This window comes from Mirounga leonina, unplaced genomic scaffold (assembly GCF_011800145.1).
Source record: "Mirounga leonina isolate KUSES-001 unplaced genomic scaffold, KU_Mleo_1.0 Mir_357, whole genome shotgun sequence".
In the NCBI taxonomy this organism is placed as follows: Eukaryota; Metazoa; Chordata; class Mammalia; order Carnivora; family Phocidae; genus Mirounga; species Mirounga leonina.
The window spans coordinates 7,208,115-7,224,878 of record NW_023270702.1 but is presented as its reverse complement, the minus strand read 5'-3'; the positions used below and the strand labels follow the sequence as shown (position 1 = coordinate 7,224,878).

General features: G+C 39.8%; 1 protein-coding gene across 3 annotated transcripts in view; it reads left to right on the top strand.

Moving 5' to 3' along the window:
• Positions 1-16,764, top strand: part of LEF1 (lymphoid enhancer binding factor 1) — a 120,701-nt gene that overhangs the window by 71,545 nt on the left and 32,392 nt on the right. For all 3 annotated transcript variants that reach the window (XM_035030253.1, XM_035030255.1, XM_035030254.1), the window contains exon 4: positions 12,971-13,103. In XM_035030253.1, the coding sequence (XP_034886144.1) occupies positions 12,971-13,103 (133 nt within the window). The remainder of the gene's footprint in view (positions 1-12,970; positions 13,104-16,764) is intronic.

Sequence of the window (16,764 nt, the reverse complement as noted above, 5' to 3'; positions counted from 1 at the left end):
TAATAAACTTCAGCTCAATTAGAGTTTTAGTGTTAGTAGCTGAATGCAAAATTATTTATTTATTGTATTTTTCTTTTCATCTCTGGAAGACTCTTAAGTAAAATCTGTAGAAAAATGAGGATCCCCACAGACATAAATGTTACTCCTTTCACTTTTTAAAACACCCAATTTTTCTTGTTTTTGCTTTTGTTGTTGTTGTTGTTTGTTTGTTTTTTTTAGAGTGAGAGCGGGGCGTCAGGGGTTGGGTCGGGGCGGGGGGAGGGAGAGAATCCCAAGCAGGCTCCATGCCCAGTGCAGAGACCCATGCAGGGCTCAGTACTATGACCCTGAGATCATGACCTGAGCCGAAACCAAGAGTTGGGCTCTCAACCGACTGAGCCACCCAGGAGCCCCTAAAACACCCAGTTTTAACAGAGGATCTTTTTACACTTAAGGCATTTATTAAAAGCAGAGATAGCTTGCTGGGGCAAAATTGGCACAGAAGCCTTCTTATTGCTGTTTTGTAAATGCTTCACACCTGATCTTAAAAGTCAGCCTTATTTAAAATAAGGCAGATTCTTTGCATAGTTACTTAAGTGTGAAAGGTGCCTTTCCAACGTGAAATTATTAGGTTTAAGGCTGTTGCCTTTGCTGCCGTAGATTGTGCGCCATGCATTTGTAGCCTGAACACATGAATAGCTCATCTACACTGCCCCTCTTGGTAGCTGTGGGACTTCCCTGATCTTGACCCCATGCAGGCTCCAGTCACCCCTCATCCCAAGGGAGAGCTCCATTCATCCAGTTTCTTGGGCCACAGACATCCTTCCTGCCCCATTGAACATCCTGAGTGCCCCGGGGAGATCTCCCAGCCCTCTGAAACTGGGTAATAGGTGCTGCTGTGGTGGCCGTGGGAAGACTTGCCTTCCCTTCAAGTATGCCATCCCTGGGCAGCGGATTGAGAGAGCCTTTTTAACCAACATGTGCCCAGACCAGCACCAGAAAACTTGACTGAATCTTTTCAGGAATAATGGCGGATAAGGTTCAGAGGAGAATGTCTGGGAATTCACTCACTCCAAAGCAATGCATTCCCTCTCTTGTTCTGGAGCTCCTGGAGAGACCTCATTCTGTCCTTTTCTGTTGCCCATTGTCATCACACAGCCTTGTCACTGGGTTACGGAGGGAGATGTAGCCTGCCGCCTCTGCTCTGAGCTCCTTGTGGCTAGACAGAGAAGGCTCTTGCTGCTGACTTCTCACCCAGCTTCACTGACTTGTTTATATTCCATTATTTCCCAGTGACCTACACAAATACTACCTTGGACAAGCTGATTAAACTCCAGCTTATTAATAATAATATTATGCAGTGATTGCTAAAGCTCTTCTCTCTTGGAAAATAGCAGCAAAGTCTAGAGTCCATAGGCTTTCTACTCCCCTATGCATACTGCGGCCTCCTGCCATAATCCACTGATGTGTGATTGTATTTGTGTATAAAAACATCTATACACAGCTTTCATCAGATCAGTGTCTGTGATCCAGAAAATGTTATGAACCATTGGAATCTTGCCCTACCCCATGTCCTTCCACTGTAAAATTTTACATACATGGGGTACCCTGGGTGGCACTGTCAGTTAAGCCTCTGACTCTTGGTTTCGGCTGGGGTCGTGATGGGAGATCGAGCCCTGAGTCAGGCTCCCTGCTAAGCACACAATCTGCTTGAGACTCTCCGCCCCTCCTCCACACTCGTATTTTCTCTCTCTCGCTCTCAAATAAAATAAATGAATCTTTAAAAAAATTTACATACACACATGTACCCCATAGCACCTACACTTGCACAGCGAGTAGTCCAGGCAGGCTCATCCTCCTCCTCATCCTGCCTCCTAGTGATCCTTTCTTTCACTTAGGCCTTTATTTGACTTCTGAATTCACCACTGTATGGCCTTATTTGTCATATTTCACCACTAGCACAGTAAATCTCAAACCTGTTTGTTTTGTTCTTTGTTAATCTTGAATGACTCCAGTTCTTTCTCTTCATTTTCAAAGGACCATCTTCACATGGACAAAGGACAGTCTTTTTTTTTTTTTTTAAAGATTTTATTTATTTATTTGAGAGAGAGAGAATGAGAGAGAACACATGAGAGGGGATAGGGTCAGAGGGCAAAGCAGACTCCCCGCCGAGCAGGGAGCCCGATGCGGGACTCGATCCAGGGACTCCAGGATCATGACCTGAGCCGAAGGCAGTCACTTAACCAACTGAGCCACCCAGGCGCCCCAAAGGACAGTCTTTAACACAAAAAATAAATGCACGCAGTCAGGGGATTAGGGATGTTGTAAAGGTATGATACCAATCAAATAATAGGGTGTGGCAACTTTATGTAATTAGAAGTCATTTTCCCTTTTACTCTGATCGTCTCACAGCTTCCAGCCTCAACCCCAGTCCCTCTATGTAGAGGCTCCGGTTACTGAAAATTGTAGGTCCTCTTTTGGCCCCCAGAATGAATTATTCCCTTTTGTTGCCATTCTTTTTAGCCATTCACAGTGAAAAGTTCAGCTCTTTGGGATAAAACAACTCTGTATTTGATCCACATTCAAACATCACAGACTAGCCTGTGTGACCTGGGGCAAAACTTAGCCTGTCTGAGCCTCGGTGTGTGTCCTCATTTGAAAATGAGGAAATAAATTTGAGCACCGCTCAAAATAAAAATAAAAGCATCTCTCATAGTTTCTAGAATATAGTGAATACTCAGTGAATGTCCCTTCTCTTGTCCCTTCACTCAAGCATCCAGGTTTTAGCTGTTGCAACCTATACTTTCTCTCTTTTTAATGATCTTTCCTTGATTATTTCACTTCTGCCATGTTTGTTTCATATAGCATTTAGTGCATTATTAATGATTAATAAATGGTAAGACAATTATATGACTCTTTAGTCACCCTAAGGGTGAGATAATTAAGTTACAATAAAGCTATATAACCTTATAGAAGAGTTGCATTTAAATATAAAAAGGATTTTTCTAAAAGTTTACTTAAAAGGTAAATGATTGGCTAAAATCTGACCTGTTGATGTTGGAGAGAAAACCAAATCTCTTTTTAAAATTTCTTCGAAATAAATTTATTTACACCCTCAACTCTGTTTAGTGATTGACCTTTTCCATTTCTTAAGCCATGACCCTGTAGTTAATGTAGAACTTCCCTTGCACATAGTTCTCCCTCATGTCCCTGCTATTAGGAGGAAGAAAAGGGAGGATGTGCTAATCCTAACTCTTGTCCCTTCCCTGCTGAACTGCAACACCTATCAATTCTGATATGTGTGAGTAACATACTCTTGACATTGTGGCTCCTGGATTAAAAAAGGGAGGGAGGGAGGGAAAGAAAGGAAGACACAAAACTAACTGAACCTCAGAACTTTACAGTGTCATCAAAATAACTATAACACCAGATAATGTTTGTAAAGGCACTTCATTTTTATCTGCTGAAAATTAATTGGTGATAATGTTTTGTAAACAAGAGGAAAAATGAGGTTAAATGGGTTATCTTTGTCTTAACGGATCATACAGCTTTGGCAGCACCCTGAGCTTATCCTAGCTGCCCCTCCAGCCTCTCTCACTTCCACTGGTCACTTGAGCAAAGAAAGATGATGAGGTAGGCCTGACATGGTCACGTGAGCTCTTAAAAAGCAGAAAGATTTCTCCACTGCATAGAAGAGGAAGTCAGATTCAAAATAAAAGCATTTGGGGCACCTGGGTGGCTCAGTTGGTTAAGCTACTGCCTTCAGCTAAGACCTGATCCTAGGGTCCTGGGATCGAGCCCCGCATGGGGCTCCCTGCTCCGCGGGAAGCCTGCGTCTCCCTCTCCCGCTCCCCCTGCTTGTGCGCGCGCTCTCTCTGTCTCTCTCTCTGTCAAATAGATAAATAAATAAAATCTTGAAAAAAAAATTTTTTTTGATGCATCATTACTGGCTTGAAGATGGAGGGGGTACTTGTCAGGGAAGGTGAGTGGTCCCCACCTGACAACTTGCAAGGAAATGGGGACAACCACAAGGAACTGAAGTCTACTAAATACAAAAGTGAGCTTGCAAATCTGCAGACAGGAGTTCAGCCCAGCCTGAACCGTGATAGCCTGAGCAGAGAACCCAGTCACACCATGCTGGAACCCTGCCCCATGGAAACTATGAGATAATAAATTGTGCTATGTCATGCTGCTGATAACTTTGTGATAATTTTTTATGAAGCAATAGAAAATGCAAGGATCAATCCCTGTTTAAAATGTAAGGGTATGAATTCTTTCTTGAAAGGAGTTGACTTCTTAGTGTTGAAATGCCTCATTCAGACAATCAGTTATAGGAAATAGGTATTGACTGTCTCTGCTTTGCTGGGACCTGCACTAGACGCTGGGGATAGGTTACCAAAGTATGACCTCTAGTGAGAGAAAACAGATGCACAAACAGTAACTGTAGCAGTACAGTGTGACAAATACGTAGAGCCAGGTCCTAGGGGCTGTAAGTACAGTGCAGACAGTGAGTGTAACTGGAGGGACTTGAAGGCTTCTTAGCACCAAAGGGTACAAATCCATATTCCCAGCTACTGTATATCTAGAATCCCTTTGAAGAAAATAATTCAAAATTGATGAAAGAGCACAAGTCTGGGGTTTTACACTGACACAATTAAGGGAGTCAAAGGAGTTTAAAATTTTCTAAATATAATTTAAAAGGATGTGGCATACATTATTTTTGTTTGCTTTTCAAATTTCTCTTGATTTGGTACATTTAGAGTACTAGCAAATAGGAGCTTGGTATATCACAAAAACATTCCATATTTATAGCCCATAAATCAATTTCTCTCTGAATTCAACTTAATTGAAATAATACTCTTCAATTTATTAGCCTCCATTGTCTATAATCAACGACTATTTCTGGAGTATTCTTTACTATAAGCGGCAGTTCTCAAAGTGTAGTCTGTAGGCCCTTGGGACTCCCTGAGATAGTTTGACACATAAGGTCAAAACTCTTCTCACGATGACACTAACACATTATTTGTCTTTTCCACTGTGTTGAAGTTTGCAGTGAAGGTGCAGAAGCAATGGTGGGTACAACTAGTACTTGTAATCATTGGATTCTGTACCACAACACCCTCCCATGGGGAAAAAAAATGACAGTGTCACCTTAGAATATCCTGATGAAGCAGTAAAAATTACTAATTTTATTAAATCTTGACCCTTGACCACATACCTGACAAACTATGGTTCTTCCGACTTTGGTATTTGGCAGGCAGATGAGCAAGGTGAGTCTCTCTTTAGTGAAAATAATTGACTGTTGCCAGTGATGGAATTTGAGCTTTTGAGCAAGAATTGGAATTTTAGAAAACTTGTATCCACTACTATGGATGGGCCAGAGAGCTTCCCAAATCCTTAAAGCTTTTCTAATGAGATCAGTGATGATAGTAATGAATGTGATTTTTATATTATGTGACGAAATATGTCAACTCAGTTAAACCAGTATTTTCCAAGTAACCAATGCATGATGTTACAAAATCATGCATGGTTAAATTCAAAATTCAAGATAGATCAGTGGATTTTAATGTAGGAGTAGGAAAAGTATACTGATACGGTTTTTGACTCTACATTGCAACTAGCCTCTTTTAAGATTTTATTTTTTAGTAATCTCTACATCCAACGTGGGGCTCAAACTTATAACCCCAAGATCAAGAGTCCCCTTTCCACCAACTAAGCCAGCCAGGAGCCCTAACATTGCAACTAGCCTTTAGGAAATTACCACTTGTCAAGTTTTGGTATAGTATCAAAGAAGTTCCACAATAATCTGAAAAAAAATTACTAAAATAATCCTCCCCTTTCAACAACACATCTGTGTGAGGTTGGATTTTCTTCATGTACTTCAACCAAAATAACATAACAAAATGGTATTTGAATGCAAAAGCAGATAAGAGAATCCAGTTGTCTTCTGTTAAACCAGATGCTAAAGAGATTTGCAAAAAAATGTAAAACAATGCCACCCTTATTTTTTTGTTTAGAAAATGGTCTCTTTTCATAAGAATGCTTTTTATGTTAACATTGCAACAAACATAGGTTTGTTGTTTTTAAATGAATTCATAAATATTTTTAAATTTCTCATTTTAATTTCTAACGTGATAAGTATTGTTAAACCCACACAAACAACAACTCAGTGGGATCTTCAGGGCGCCTGGGTGGCTCATTTGTTAAGTGTCTGCCTTCGGCTTGGGTCATGATCCCACGGTCCTGGGATCGAGCCCCACATCGGGCTCCCTGCTCAGCTGGGAGTCTGCTTCTCCCTCTCCCACTCCCCCTGCTTGTGTTCCGTCTTTCGCGCTTGCTGTCTCTCTTTCAAATAAATAAATAAAATATTTTTAAAAAAAAGTGTTAAGTGCCCTGAAAGCAAAAAATTTGAGAACTGCTGCTGTAAGAGATTTTTCAAATGAATGAACTGAGATTGTATTGCCTATTAAATCATACTCTAGAAGGGGAAACAAAGCAAGCACATAGAAAACCTGTGTGTACATGTCTGCCACAGCAAGGTCTAAACTCTAAAGTTTACTGTGTTGTAGAGATGAGCAGTTTGAACTTTTGGGAGCCAGAGTAATTCATTTATTGGGCCTTTTTTTCCTTTCTTCTTTCCTTTATCCATTCCACAAGTATTTATTGAACATATATAATATTCCAGGATCTGATGTTTTATTTGCATTGTTCAGTTAATCCTCACCTTAATTGTGTGAGGTATTATTTCCACCCATTTTACATATGAGGAAACCGAGATTCTGTAGAATTAAGTGAATTACCTAAGCATAGCAACTAAGTGGATATGAATTGTTTGGGATCTGAACTCTGTGCCTCCACTGCCCATGTACTTGGATATTAAACTATATGAGTACTCATCCCTTCCACTTGGAAACCAGAGGATGGCAGGACTGTCCGCTTTTGGGTCCTTGGGATATAAGCTGTGGACTCAAGAGTCACCACCTTGGGTTCCAGTCCTTTCTCTGCTACTTCACATCTTCTGTGATCTTGTACAGATTACTTACCCTCTCAGAAGCTCGGTTTTCTTCTTGATAAAACAGAAATTATAACACGTAACTTAGGGGTGATTTCAGGATGGTGTGATGTAATGTGTGGAAATCATCACTGAAAAGAGAACTAAAAAACAGTGGGTACAGACCTGCTGGTGACATCAGGGTTCTCCAGGTGGACAGTGGTTCCTGTCCAGATGCTTGATGGCAGTGGAACCCATGGTAGGCCACCCCCACCTGGCAGAGCAGTTTGGGGCAGAGGTGGGGAGAGGAGCTGAGGAGCGAGCAGTGTGGGACAGGAAGAGCAGGGACTTGGGTGTCAAGCTCATGCCAGCACAAGTCCTCTCTCAGCTAATTATTACTTAGCTCTCTGTCCGAAAGAACTCCGCCTTCTCATCCATAAATGTAGAAGTGATACTGCCCACGTATGTGGATGAGTGCCAGAGAATATAAAGGCATGGCCATAATGACTAGCACTTACTGGGTGTCTAATCCATATTAATTCCTTTCCCAATGACACGTTCCTTCCGCTCTTAGGAAGACATTCTGGGTGTCCAATGGAGACCATCCCTTTGCCGCCAGACTTAGACTCAGAATATTTGTCCTGCAAACCTTAGAATCGATCAGTTCCTGCTCAGGAAGTCTTCAGACCCTAGGCTCTAACTGTTATCTTAAAAAGCTGCTACATCATAGCCAGTAGCGGCCTTAGATTTGAAGGCCGCATCAGACCAGAATCAGGTATTTAGCCTTGGGGGATCTTAGGAGATTTCCAGTACAAAATGTTACTTTTGAGGTCTAGTTGGTACAAGAATCATATCTTTCCAGAGTAAATTAAATCTCCTCTCTGTGGGAAGGCTTGAGAAGCTCAGATTCTCAGAAGAGGAGGGGAAGACACAATATAAAATTACACGGCTTCTATTTCATGAGTACCAAATTTCCTAAGAGTTGGATAAAAAGTAAAATGGCACCATAAAAATTGAGGCTAGATGAAATTCCTCATCTCAGTAAGTTGGTGGAGTGTTAATATTTCCTGGATTTGGTTATTACTGGGAGGATTATTGATAAAATGCACAGCCAGTTGAAAGGGAACTCAGGGCCTTTATGCCCAGCCAGATCCTGCACTGCGGGTTTAGTTGAAATCTGGAGATGTGCAGGATGGGGACTCGCTACTAGACCAGCAGGTCTCTCCCCCAATTACTGCACTTACCAGCAGGCCCACGGCCTTAGCCGGGAGGGCGCCGAACCACTTTCTAGCCCTGCCCAGAACCACATCCTCAGAGGCTGACAACACTCATGACAGCTTGAGTTACTGCCAGTGGTGAGTGGGTCATTTCTGGGAACGGTTCTTCGGGGGTGGCTCTCAGGATCCCTAAGTGGCACCCACTTGGTGTCCACAGGAGGTGTGGGTTTTATTGGCTGTGATGCCAAAGAGGTTCTTACCTGCAGGGACCAGCCTGGATGGCAGCCAAGCTAGCTTCCTTGGAATGTTTTCCCGTCCTGGAGAGAAAGGCGCCAGTTGAGTCTCTGCAGCTCTAACCACTTCTACTGAGGTGCCTCTTTGTCTGATGAGATTCCTGTGCCTGGGACAGAGACCACACAGTCATTTCATCGATGTCACATACTGTCAGGTGTGGCCCACATGGTCAACTCAGTGTCCAAGATTTTATGAACTTGGCTCTTCAGGGAGGCTGCATGGCGTGCTGGTAACGAATCGGGTCTTCAGGACTAGACTTTCTGTATTTGAACCTAGCTTTGCCACTTACTAGCTCTGTGCCTTTGGGAAAGTTACTGGACTTCTCCATGCCTCAGTTTCCTCATCTGTAAAAGGAGAATAATAATAGTACCTGCCTCAAAGGCACTATAAAATGCTTAGCCCACACTAAGCACTTGGTGTTAGTTGCTATGATAATTCTGCGCTATGTGGGTAGGATGGCCTGATGATTTTTCAAGCTTGGGAAAAGATTGCAGGCTTCCTACTGAGTAGCCGTGTGTGGGTGCTGAGTGTAGGTGAGTCTTCTAGCATCTCCCCCCCGCCCCTTATATTTTCTATCCCTTTTCGAGTGCCTGCTCCTTCCATCTTTCTTAACTTTTCCCTTTGCTCACCTGCCTGAGATTAAGTAGTTGGAAGATCAGGGTCTGTGGCCTGGCTTAGCCACTTACTGCCATGTGAGCTTAGGTAAGTTTCTGAACCTCTCTGAGCAGCAGTGGAGGATTTGGGATGTCTTAAGGCTGCCAGGTATTGCATAAAGGTGGAATAATAGTGGGTGCTATTACCCTGGGATAATGAAACAGGGGACATACATTGGGAATACTTCATGATCCTGCACTGGAAGCTAAGACTTTACTATGAGTGTACCTGTGAATGTACTTGGTTGTATGTATGAATGGAAAAAGAATCAACGTGATTTTTACCCTTCCTCTCTCCCTTACGGGGAGATGTGTAGTGGGGAAAAGCATGAGAACGGAGTCAGGAGACTTGGGTTCTGTTAAGTGAGATACTGGGTGTCCGGTAGCCAACACAGAGTAGGAGCCAAAAAGATGGTATTTCTCAACTACTTGATTCCACGGTGTTGAGCCACCTCAGAGGTTTTCATTCCTGTTTTATTCACAGTGACCCTGTATCACTGGAGTTGCGTCGTGAGAAAGGCTGTGTTATTAGAAGTGCTGACAGTGGTCGTGGCTTGATCGTCCATTTCCTGGTGACCTCTGTTTCTCAGCTTCCTGTCTTAGAAAATAAGAATCTTAAACTAAATGAAATTTTGGTTTCTTACAGCTTTAATGGGATATGAAGGCATATAGTTAGAGATACACTGTCTCTCCTGTCACCCAGTTCCTTTTCTTCATAGTACTTGATGCCATCTCTTTGTTTTGGTTTGGTTTTTGGTGTTTTACATACTTATTCTTTGTCTCCAATACTCCTGTCCCACTTCCAGGCCCCTAGAAAGGAAGCTGCATGAGAATAGGGACCTTGTCTAGTTTGACCTTCAGTGCGGGAAGAGTGCTTGGCACGTTTTTGGTGTTTAATAAATATACACATATGCCCTTATCTACAGGTATAATCATGCATTATACTATAATTCCATATATTTGTCCATGGTGGTCAATTGGTTGTTCCTCCCCTACTCCCCACCACAACATATACCACACTGCTGTTTGGAGATTAAAGGACTAGAATTAAGAATGGTTATATTGTCTGTCATAAAAATTACACAAAGTAGCAGTGCCTGAGTTCTTGCCTTTTGTGTGCATATAATATCAAAGGACAGTAGCTCCTGATATCAGAGGAAGCCCACATTTTAGGGCTGTGGCCACTTGGCCACGTGACAGTGGTGGTGATGTGTGTGTAGCATAGGGTTGGTTACATTTATATACATAGTGGAGGTGGTCGGCAGGAGGCAAAATATAAACCTCAGAATTGTGCTCACACATATTATTGAGATTTCATATTGCTTTTATTATTTGGCCACAAAAATGGACATAATCCTTGTTGGCTTTAACACACCTACTAGTACTGCTTTCAGTATCCATCTTGCAAAATATAAGACAAGGCCAGAGCTTAAATTAAAATCCTCAGCTTCTTATCTCCTTCCCACAGGAAAGCAAATCTGTGTTGAAAACCGTAAAATTAAGAGGAGAGCAAGGATAGCATAATTTAGCAAAAATTCATGGCACCAGATTCTGAGCTATATGACTGGAGGGATAGGTCAGACGTTAAGAAGATGCTGCCTGCTAATGCAGGTTCCTTAAGGTGGTGCTCTGGAAATAAGAAAGGCATGCAAAATATATATATATATAGATATATATATATTTCTAGAAGGTTTCTGCAATGCTTCCTCTTTGTAAGCACTCTAAGAAAGTACCTTTGTAGATTGCTTGGCAATTATGCTTCTTGTGAGACTTTTGAAATGAAACTCAAAGCAGTTTAGTGGAGTTGAAATATATTCATTTTAGCATTTGGGTGTTGAGATTTTTGTTTCCATTTTAAAAAGGGTTTGTAATAATATCCTCCTATCTCTGTACCCACCCCCACCTCCTCTAGCATTCTAAATTCCTTGTATTTAAGAAGCTCATTCTGTATATTTGGCAAACTGCATCATTAACACTTGAAAAGCATTGAAACATTTTTTTAACCTTTTACACATTTATATGCATAGATGTCTGTGCTGAGGTATGTAGAGAAAAGGCATGGGGCTCTGATAATGGCGCTCTATTTAATAAATGCCCAGGGCTATATGAGCTGTGCAAGTTCTGCCATTAGAGAGGAGTTGATCATTATAAAACAGGGAAAATCTAGTATGGAAACTATATCAATGTCTAAAAATGGGTGATTTTTTCCCCCTTCCTTTTTTTTTTTAATAAGTTTTTTTGGGTAGAGGTTGTAATGATAGGGTGTAGAGAATTAATATTACTAGCTGTAAAGAGAATTAAGTGTTACTAGGATAATTGTTCCTAATTCTCCTGAGGGTAGTCCTACCCATTGGAGCAACATACTTTTTATATCTAATTTGTAAAGAAAAAAAAATCAAATTTAAATTAGCATGTATGTCGTAGGTGCCACACCACCATACACAACAATTGTGTTACAGGGCCCTCAGCCATTCAGATATGGACCTACATTTTAAGCAGTTTATACTGTGCAGATGTCAAGTACTTCCTCAATTTCTTTTTTAATAAAGATATTTGCTTCTGGAGAAACAGATTTCACAAGCATTTTAGTTTATAGCACAGTAAAAATCTCACTAATTCAAACTAATTATGGGGAAGACATGTCTGCTACTTAGTGAATATTCAAAATTCATTGTATTTTATTCCTCTTAAATTCACAATTACTTATTACTGTAGTGTTTGTAAATAGAGATCTTCCTGGGACTGCTGTAATTCGTAGATGAGTTTAAAATCAGATATATATTTTGCATGTTTATAATTGTGTTGAGTTTACTTTCTTTTTTGGGGGAGGGGGTATAGAGTTTATAAAAAACAATCTCCCTAATCAGGTTAAACTGCCTGAGTCTTGTTTACATTACTTGATTTGCTTAGCAACCACTTTTGGGGGGTAGAAGAGAGAAAAAAATTCAACTTTAACCAAATAAAGAGACCCAGATTTCAAATTGATGAAGTCCAAAAAATAACCTGACCCTTTAAAAAGTATTATTGTTAGGTAATTTTAGACTTCCAAATTCAATAATAAAATTTGTTTTTTAAATTTATATAAGACATATAAAATGTCAAAATACATAAAATGTTAACGATTTAAAGTGTTCTTACAAGCCATATTTCGTATTATGCAGTTAAACTCAAGATTAGAAATTCCCTTTTATCATTTAAGACTTCTAGAAACTAGAGAACCTGAAGATGAACTGAGTAATGCTAAAGCATAATGGATGGTCATGTTTGATTGACAAAGCTATAAGACATGAAAAAAAAAAAGTGCTGTAACATGGTTCTTAAAGATGTACAATTATAGAATTACAAATTCTGTAAACTAAGGGGATATCAGTACAGCAAATTTATATTTATCGGGTTGTTTATTGGTAATATTTATTCATTCATTTGTTCATTGAAGAGTTGAGTGCCTTTTTATTGCCAGACATATGTAATGAATAAAAAGAGCTTATGAAACATTTGTAACTTTTGCTCCAGTAACTCCTGGTTGAACATAACCTGAGGAGATAATCCAAAAAGAAGTATAAATATGTACATACAGAAATTCATGTCCTATGAAATAATTGTAATCAACCTAAATCTCCAAAGGACACTGATTAAATAACTGATAGTCTCTTGATGGGATATTCATGTACTTGAGGAGTACTTAACATGGAAAAATTCTGAAGATGTAATGAGGACAGAGATGATTCTTGGGTTATGCCGATGTCCAGCTACTGCTACTGCGTGACTTTCTCTTTGGGAGAGGAGACAGGAGCTGGGTGTTGCTATTAACCATTGACCTTGTGGTTACTTTGCAGTCAAATAAGGTGCCCGTGGTGCAGCCCTCGCACGCGGTTCATCCTCTCACCCCCCTCATCACGTACAGCGACGAGCACTTTTCTCCAGGATCACACCCCCCACACCTCCCATCAGATGTCAACTCCAAACAAGGTGAGAGACCCTGCCTCCTTAGGCCTTTCTCAATAAGTGAGGAGCCACATCTCATCACTCCAGTGCCTTTTCAGGTGTCTTTGCTCTGTGTCACTGTGTGGATCGAAATGTATTTGTAGGAGATGAGGAATTAACTTGATAGCAGTTTTTTATAAGCCCACAAGAATTTGTTGTTGCCTCTCTTATTTCTCAGGATTAAAAAAAAGAAGAAGAAAAAATAAAGGGGTTATTTTCGAAGTGACAGCTTTAAAAATCTAGGATCCACAGTATAAACCAGTATGTTGTACAGATATACTAAAAATTCAGTCCTCAGTGCCCCCTACAGTCTTCAGTTATTGCATGTACAAAGTGTTGATGGTAGTGTTAGAAAAATGTTAGAAAGGGGACAAAATAGGAGATTTTTACTTCAGATGTTATCTTTTTAAGTCTTTTGTGATTTCTTTTCATTTTGGTCCTTACGTTTTATCCTCTTTTTGTTATTTGCCAGCACCAACTTAGATATAATAATAAAATACAAAACCATCTCAGTTTAAAGTCAAAGTAACATGAATCCTATTTTACTTCTCTTCATTATTACTCAGTTCTGCTGCTTTATCATTTACAGAAGAACATACAGCATAAGAGGTCTAAAAAATCAAAATGCCTGGTTTCTCTAACCTGATGGGTATGAGTGTGGGTTGGCTGTAGGACTCAGAGCTCAGGTTCTCTAAGCCTTCTGGTTCATTCTGCTTAGAGCACACTTTGAGGATAAATTTGCAGGATGGCCTTTTTTCTTTCCAGGTGCATACACACTTGGACCTCAACAGGATCTTTAGAAGTTCAAAATAAAAGATCCTACAGAACCATGTGAAGGCAGAGAATGTAAAGGTGTAAAAATGCCACCACCAGCATTTCACCCTTTTGTCCAGCCCAATCGTTGACCCACAGTGGACAATAAAATTTTTAAGTGTAAAAAAAGAGTGGAGTTCAGAGGCTGGATGTTTTTTTCCACTACTATGAGCTCTTGTAGGTTAAATCTGTAATGCCTTCATTTCCATCCATTGTTAAAACAGACAGCTTATTTGAGGACTCAGTCACTGTTGGACTTTGGCTTGAGTGAAACTATGTACCTTTACCTAGGGAAGTTAAGAATCACCCATGCAGATGTGTCCCGGTTGCCTCTGTTTTATTCCTCATTTCCAATCCTTCCTCTACTTCCTTTTATCGAGGACCTCCAAAGAGTAAGAAACATCCAAGACAGATCGGAGGACATATGGTGAGAAAGGGAACTAAGATAATGTATTTTAGGAAGAAGATGGAGTTTAAGAGGGAAGATCATGACCTTGGTCTTGGTGATTTCAAGTGCCTTATAGGTATCTAGAGGGAAAGAAGGGGTAGATAATTTATGGGTCACCATCCCAGAGCAATATCTGAGCTAGAGATACATATCTGGGGACCTTTAAAGCTGTAGATGACAGTTAAAGATAGATATAAAAACCTCAAACCAGCTATTAGCAAAAAGAATTTGAGTGGTTTTTTTTACCTGTTTTTAAACTATTTATTTAATAATTGCATAGTGCTTACTATGTCCTAGACCCTGTTTTAAGCACTTTGAAACAAACTTATTATTTTTTTTTTTTTAAAGATGTTTTATTTATTTATTTGAGAGAGAGAGTGAGAGAGAGAAAGAGCACAAGAGGGGGGAGCGGGAGAGGGAGAAGCAGACTCCCTGCCGAGCAGGGAGCCCGATGCGGGACTCGATCCCGGGACTCCAGGATCATGACCTGAGCCGAAGGCAGTCGCTTAACCAACTGAGCCACCCAGGCGCCCGAAACAAACTTATTTTAAACAATAACACATGATGGTCCAGTAGTTTTTTCTTTCAAGAATTCTAGGACGGTTCTATTTTTAAAAAGACAAGTTTTTGACTAGCTACCAATTACATTTATATTTTCTCTTGTTTCCATCTCTTCTGCTGCCCTACCTTGTTTTGCCTTACTAATTGTAATTTATATCATTGCTTCTCAAAAAAAAATTTTTTTTTTAATTTTTAAACTCTCTAGAACTAGAGAAAGAACAAGGGGGCATGATCAGAAAACTGCATAGTCTTTGAAGTCCTTATTTTGGCCTAAAAATTTGTGTGATTGTTGCATTCTACTCCATACACTGTGTTTGTCTTAATTATTGTTAATTTGTGTTAATTAGTGTTTTTAATTACTTTTTTGTAAACAAAGACTTTACATACCTTGTCACCATTTATCTCTGGGGATATATAAACTTTGGTTTGAAAAGAACTAATTTACATGATTTTGGGTTTATATCATTCCACTTGGTCATATTCATCACCAAAAAATAAATAAAAAGCTCACTAGGTCTCTTGCTTTTACTCTCTTTCTCTCATACTGCCGGCCTTTTTAGTTATATTATGTAGCTAAACTAGTTAGAACGTGGTGGTACTGAGGTCAGAGTTACTAATTTCAAAGTTCCTAGGAGGCTGGTTAGTTTTATTTAAAAAAAAAAAAAAAAAAAAAACAGTATCATGTCCATACTCTAACGGTAGATAGAACTATCAAATAAATATAAACCGTTTGTCAGCAGAACTCATTCTCATTTGTAGGAAAATACCTAGGGTAATTTCACAGTAGGCAGCACATTCATTTTTACCTTCCTCCCTGTGTGTTGGTGTGAGGTATGTGTGCGGGTGCAGGAAGGGGAGAGGAAGCTAATGCCAGTCATTTTCTTCTCATTATATCTGGTAAAAATGTTAAAAAGAGATTTGGAGAAATACTAGGTTTATATACCTGTTTATGTCTTTGTATTACCCACTGTATCCTTATAAATAACCACAAACACTCACATAGCACTTTACTGTATTACATGTATTCATGCATTTATTCCTCACAACAGTCCCTATTCCATTTTTATACTGATTTTAAAGAACAATAACAATTAAGTAGCTTCCTCAAAGATATGTAGCTTGTGGGTGGCAGAATTGATAGATCCATACAAGTCTGACTCCAGAATCATTTCATCCATAATTATCAAAGTTACTTATAAAAGCTTAAAAATTGTTAAGGCTGTGCTGTGTCTGGCCTCTAGTACATAGTGAGTATTCAATAAATACTAGTTAAATGAATGATATGAAAAGTGTCTTCACTAGCCTAGCAGTTGGTGGAGAGGCACACACTTCTGGGATCTTACCATAACAATAGGCTATATAAAAAACACAGATCCATTTTCTGCTCATGTAATGACCCTAAGCCACATCATGTACTCTTGTATATACATGCAAGTATATACGTGCAAAATGCTTGGCAATATTGACCCAGAATGAAGAATGGGTCTGTTCAAACACTTTTAATTCGCTTGTTCATTTGTTCAGTCATTCAGAAGTCTTTATTGAGAACCTCCTCTGGAGACAACTGTAGTTGGATACCTAGAGTGGTAAAACAACGTCTCTTTTTTCCAAGCAGTATATAAGCTCATGCAGGAAATCATTTGCACAAACTAACTATAAAACAAAATGAAGAACACCTTAAGTACCATGTTAAAAGTACAAATAAAACATTGTAGTTTCAAACAGGGAAGAAGGATTTCTCAGAGCTATAAACATTAGAGCGGTGTATTTGAAATGTGAGGAGGAATTTATTTAATAGAAACCGTCAAACTAAATACCAGCATA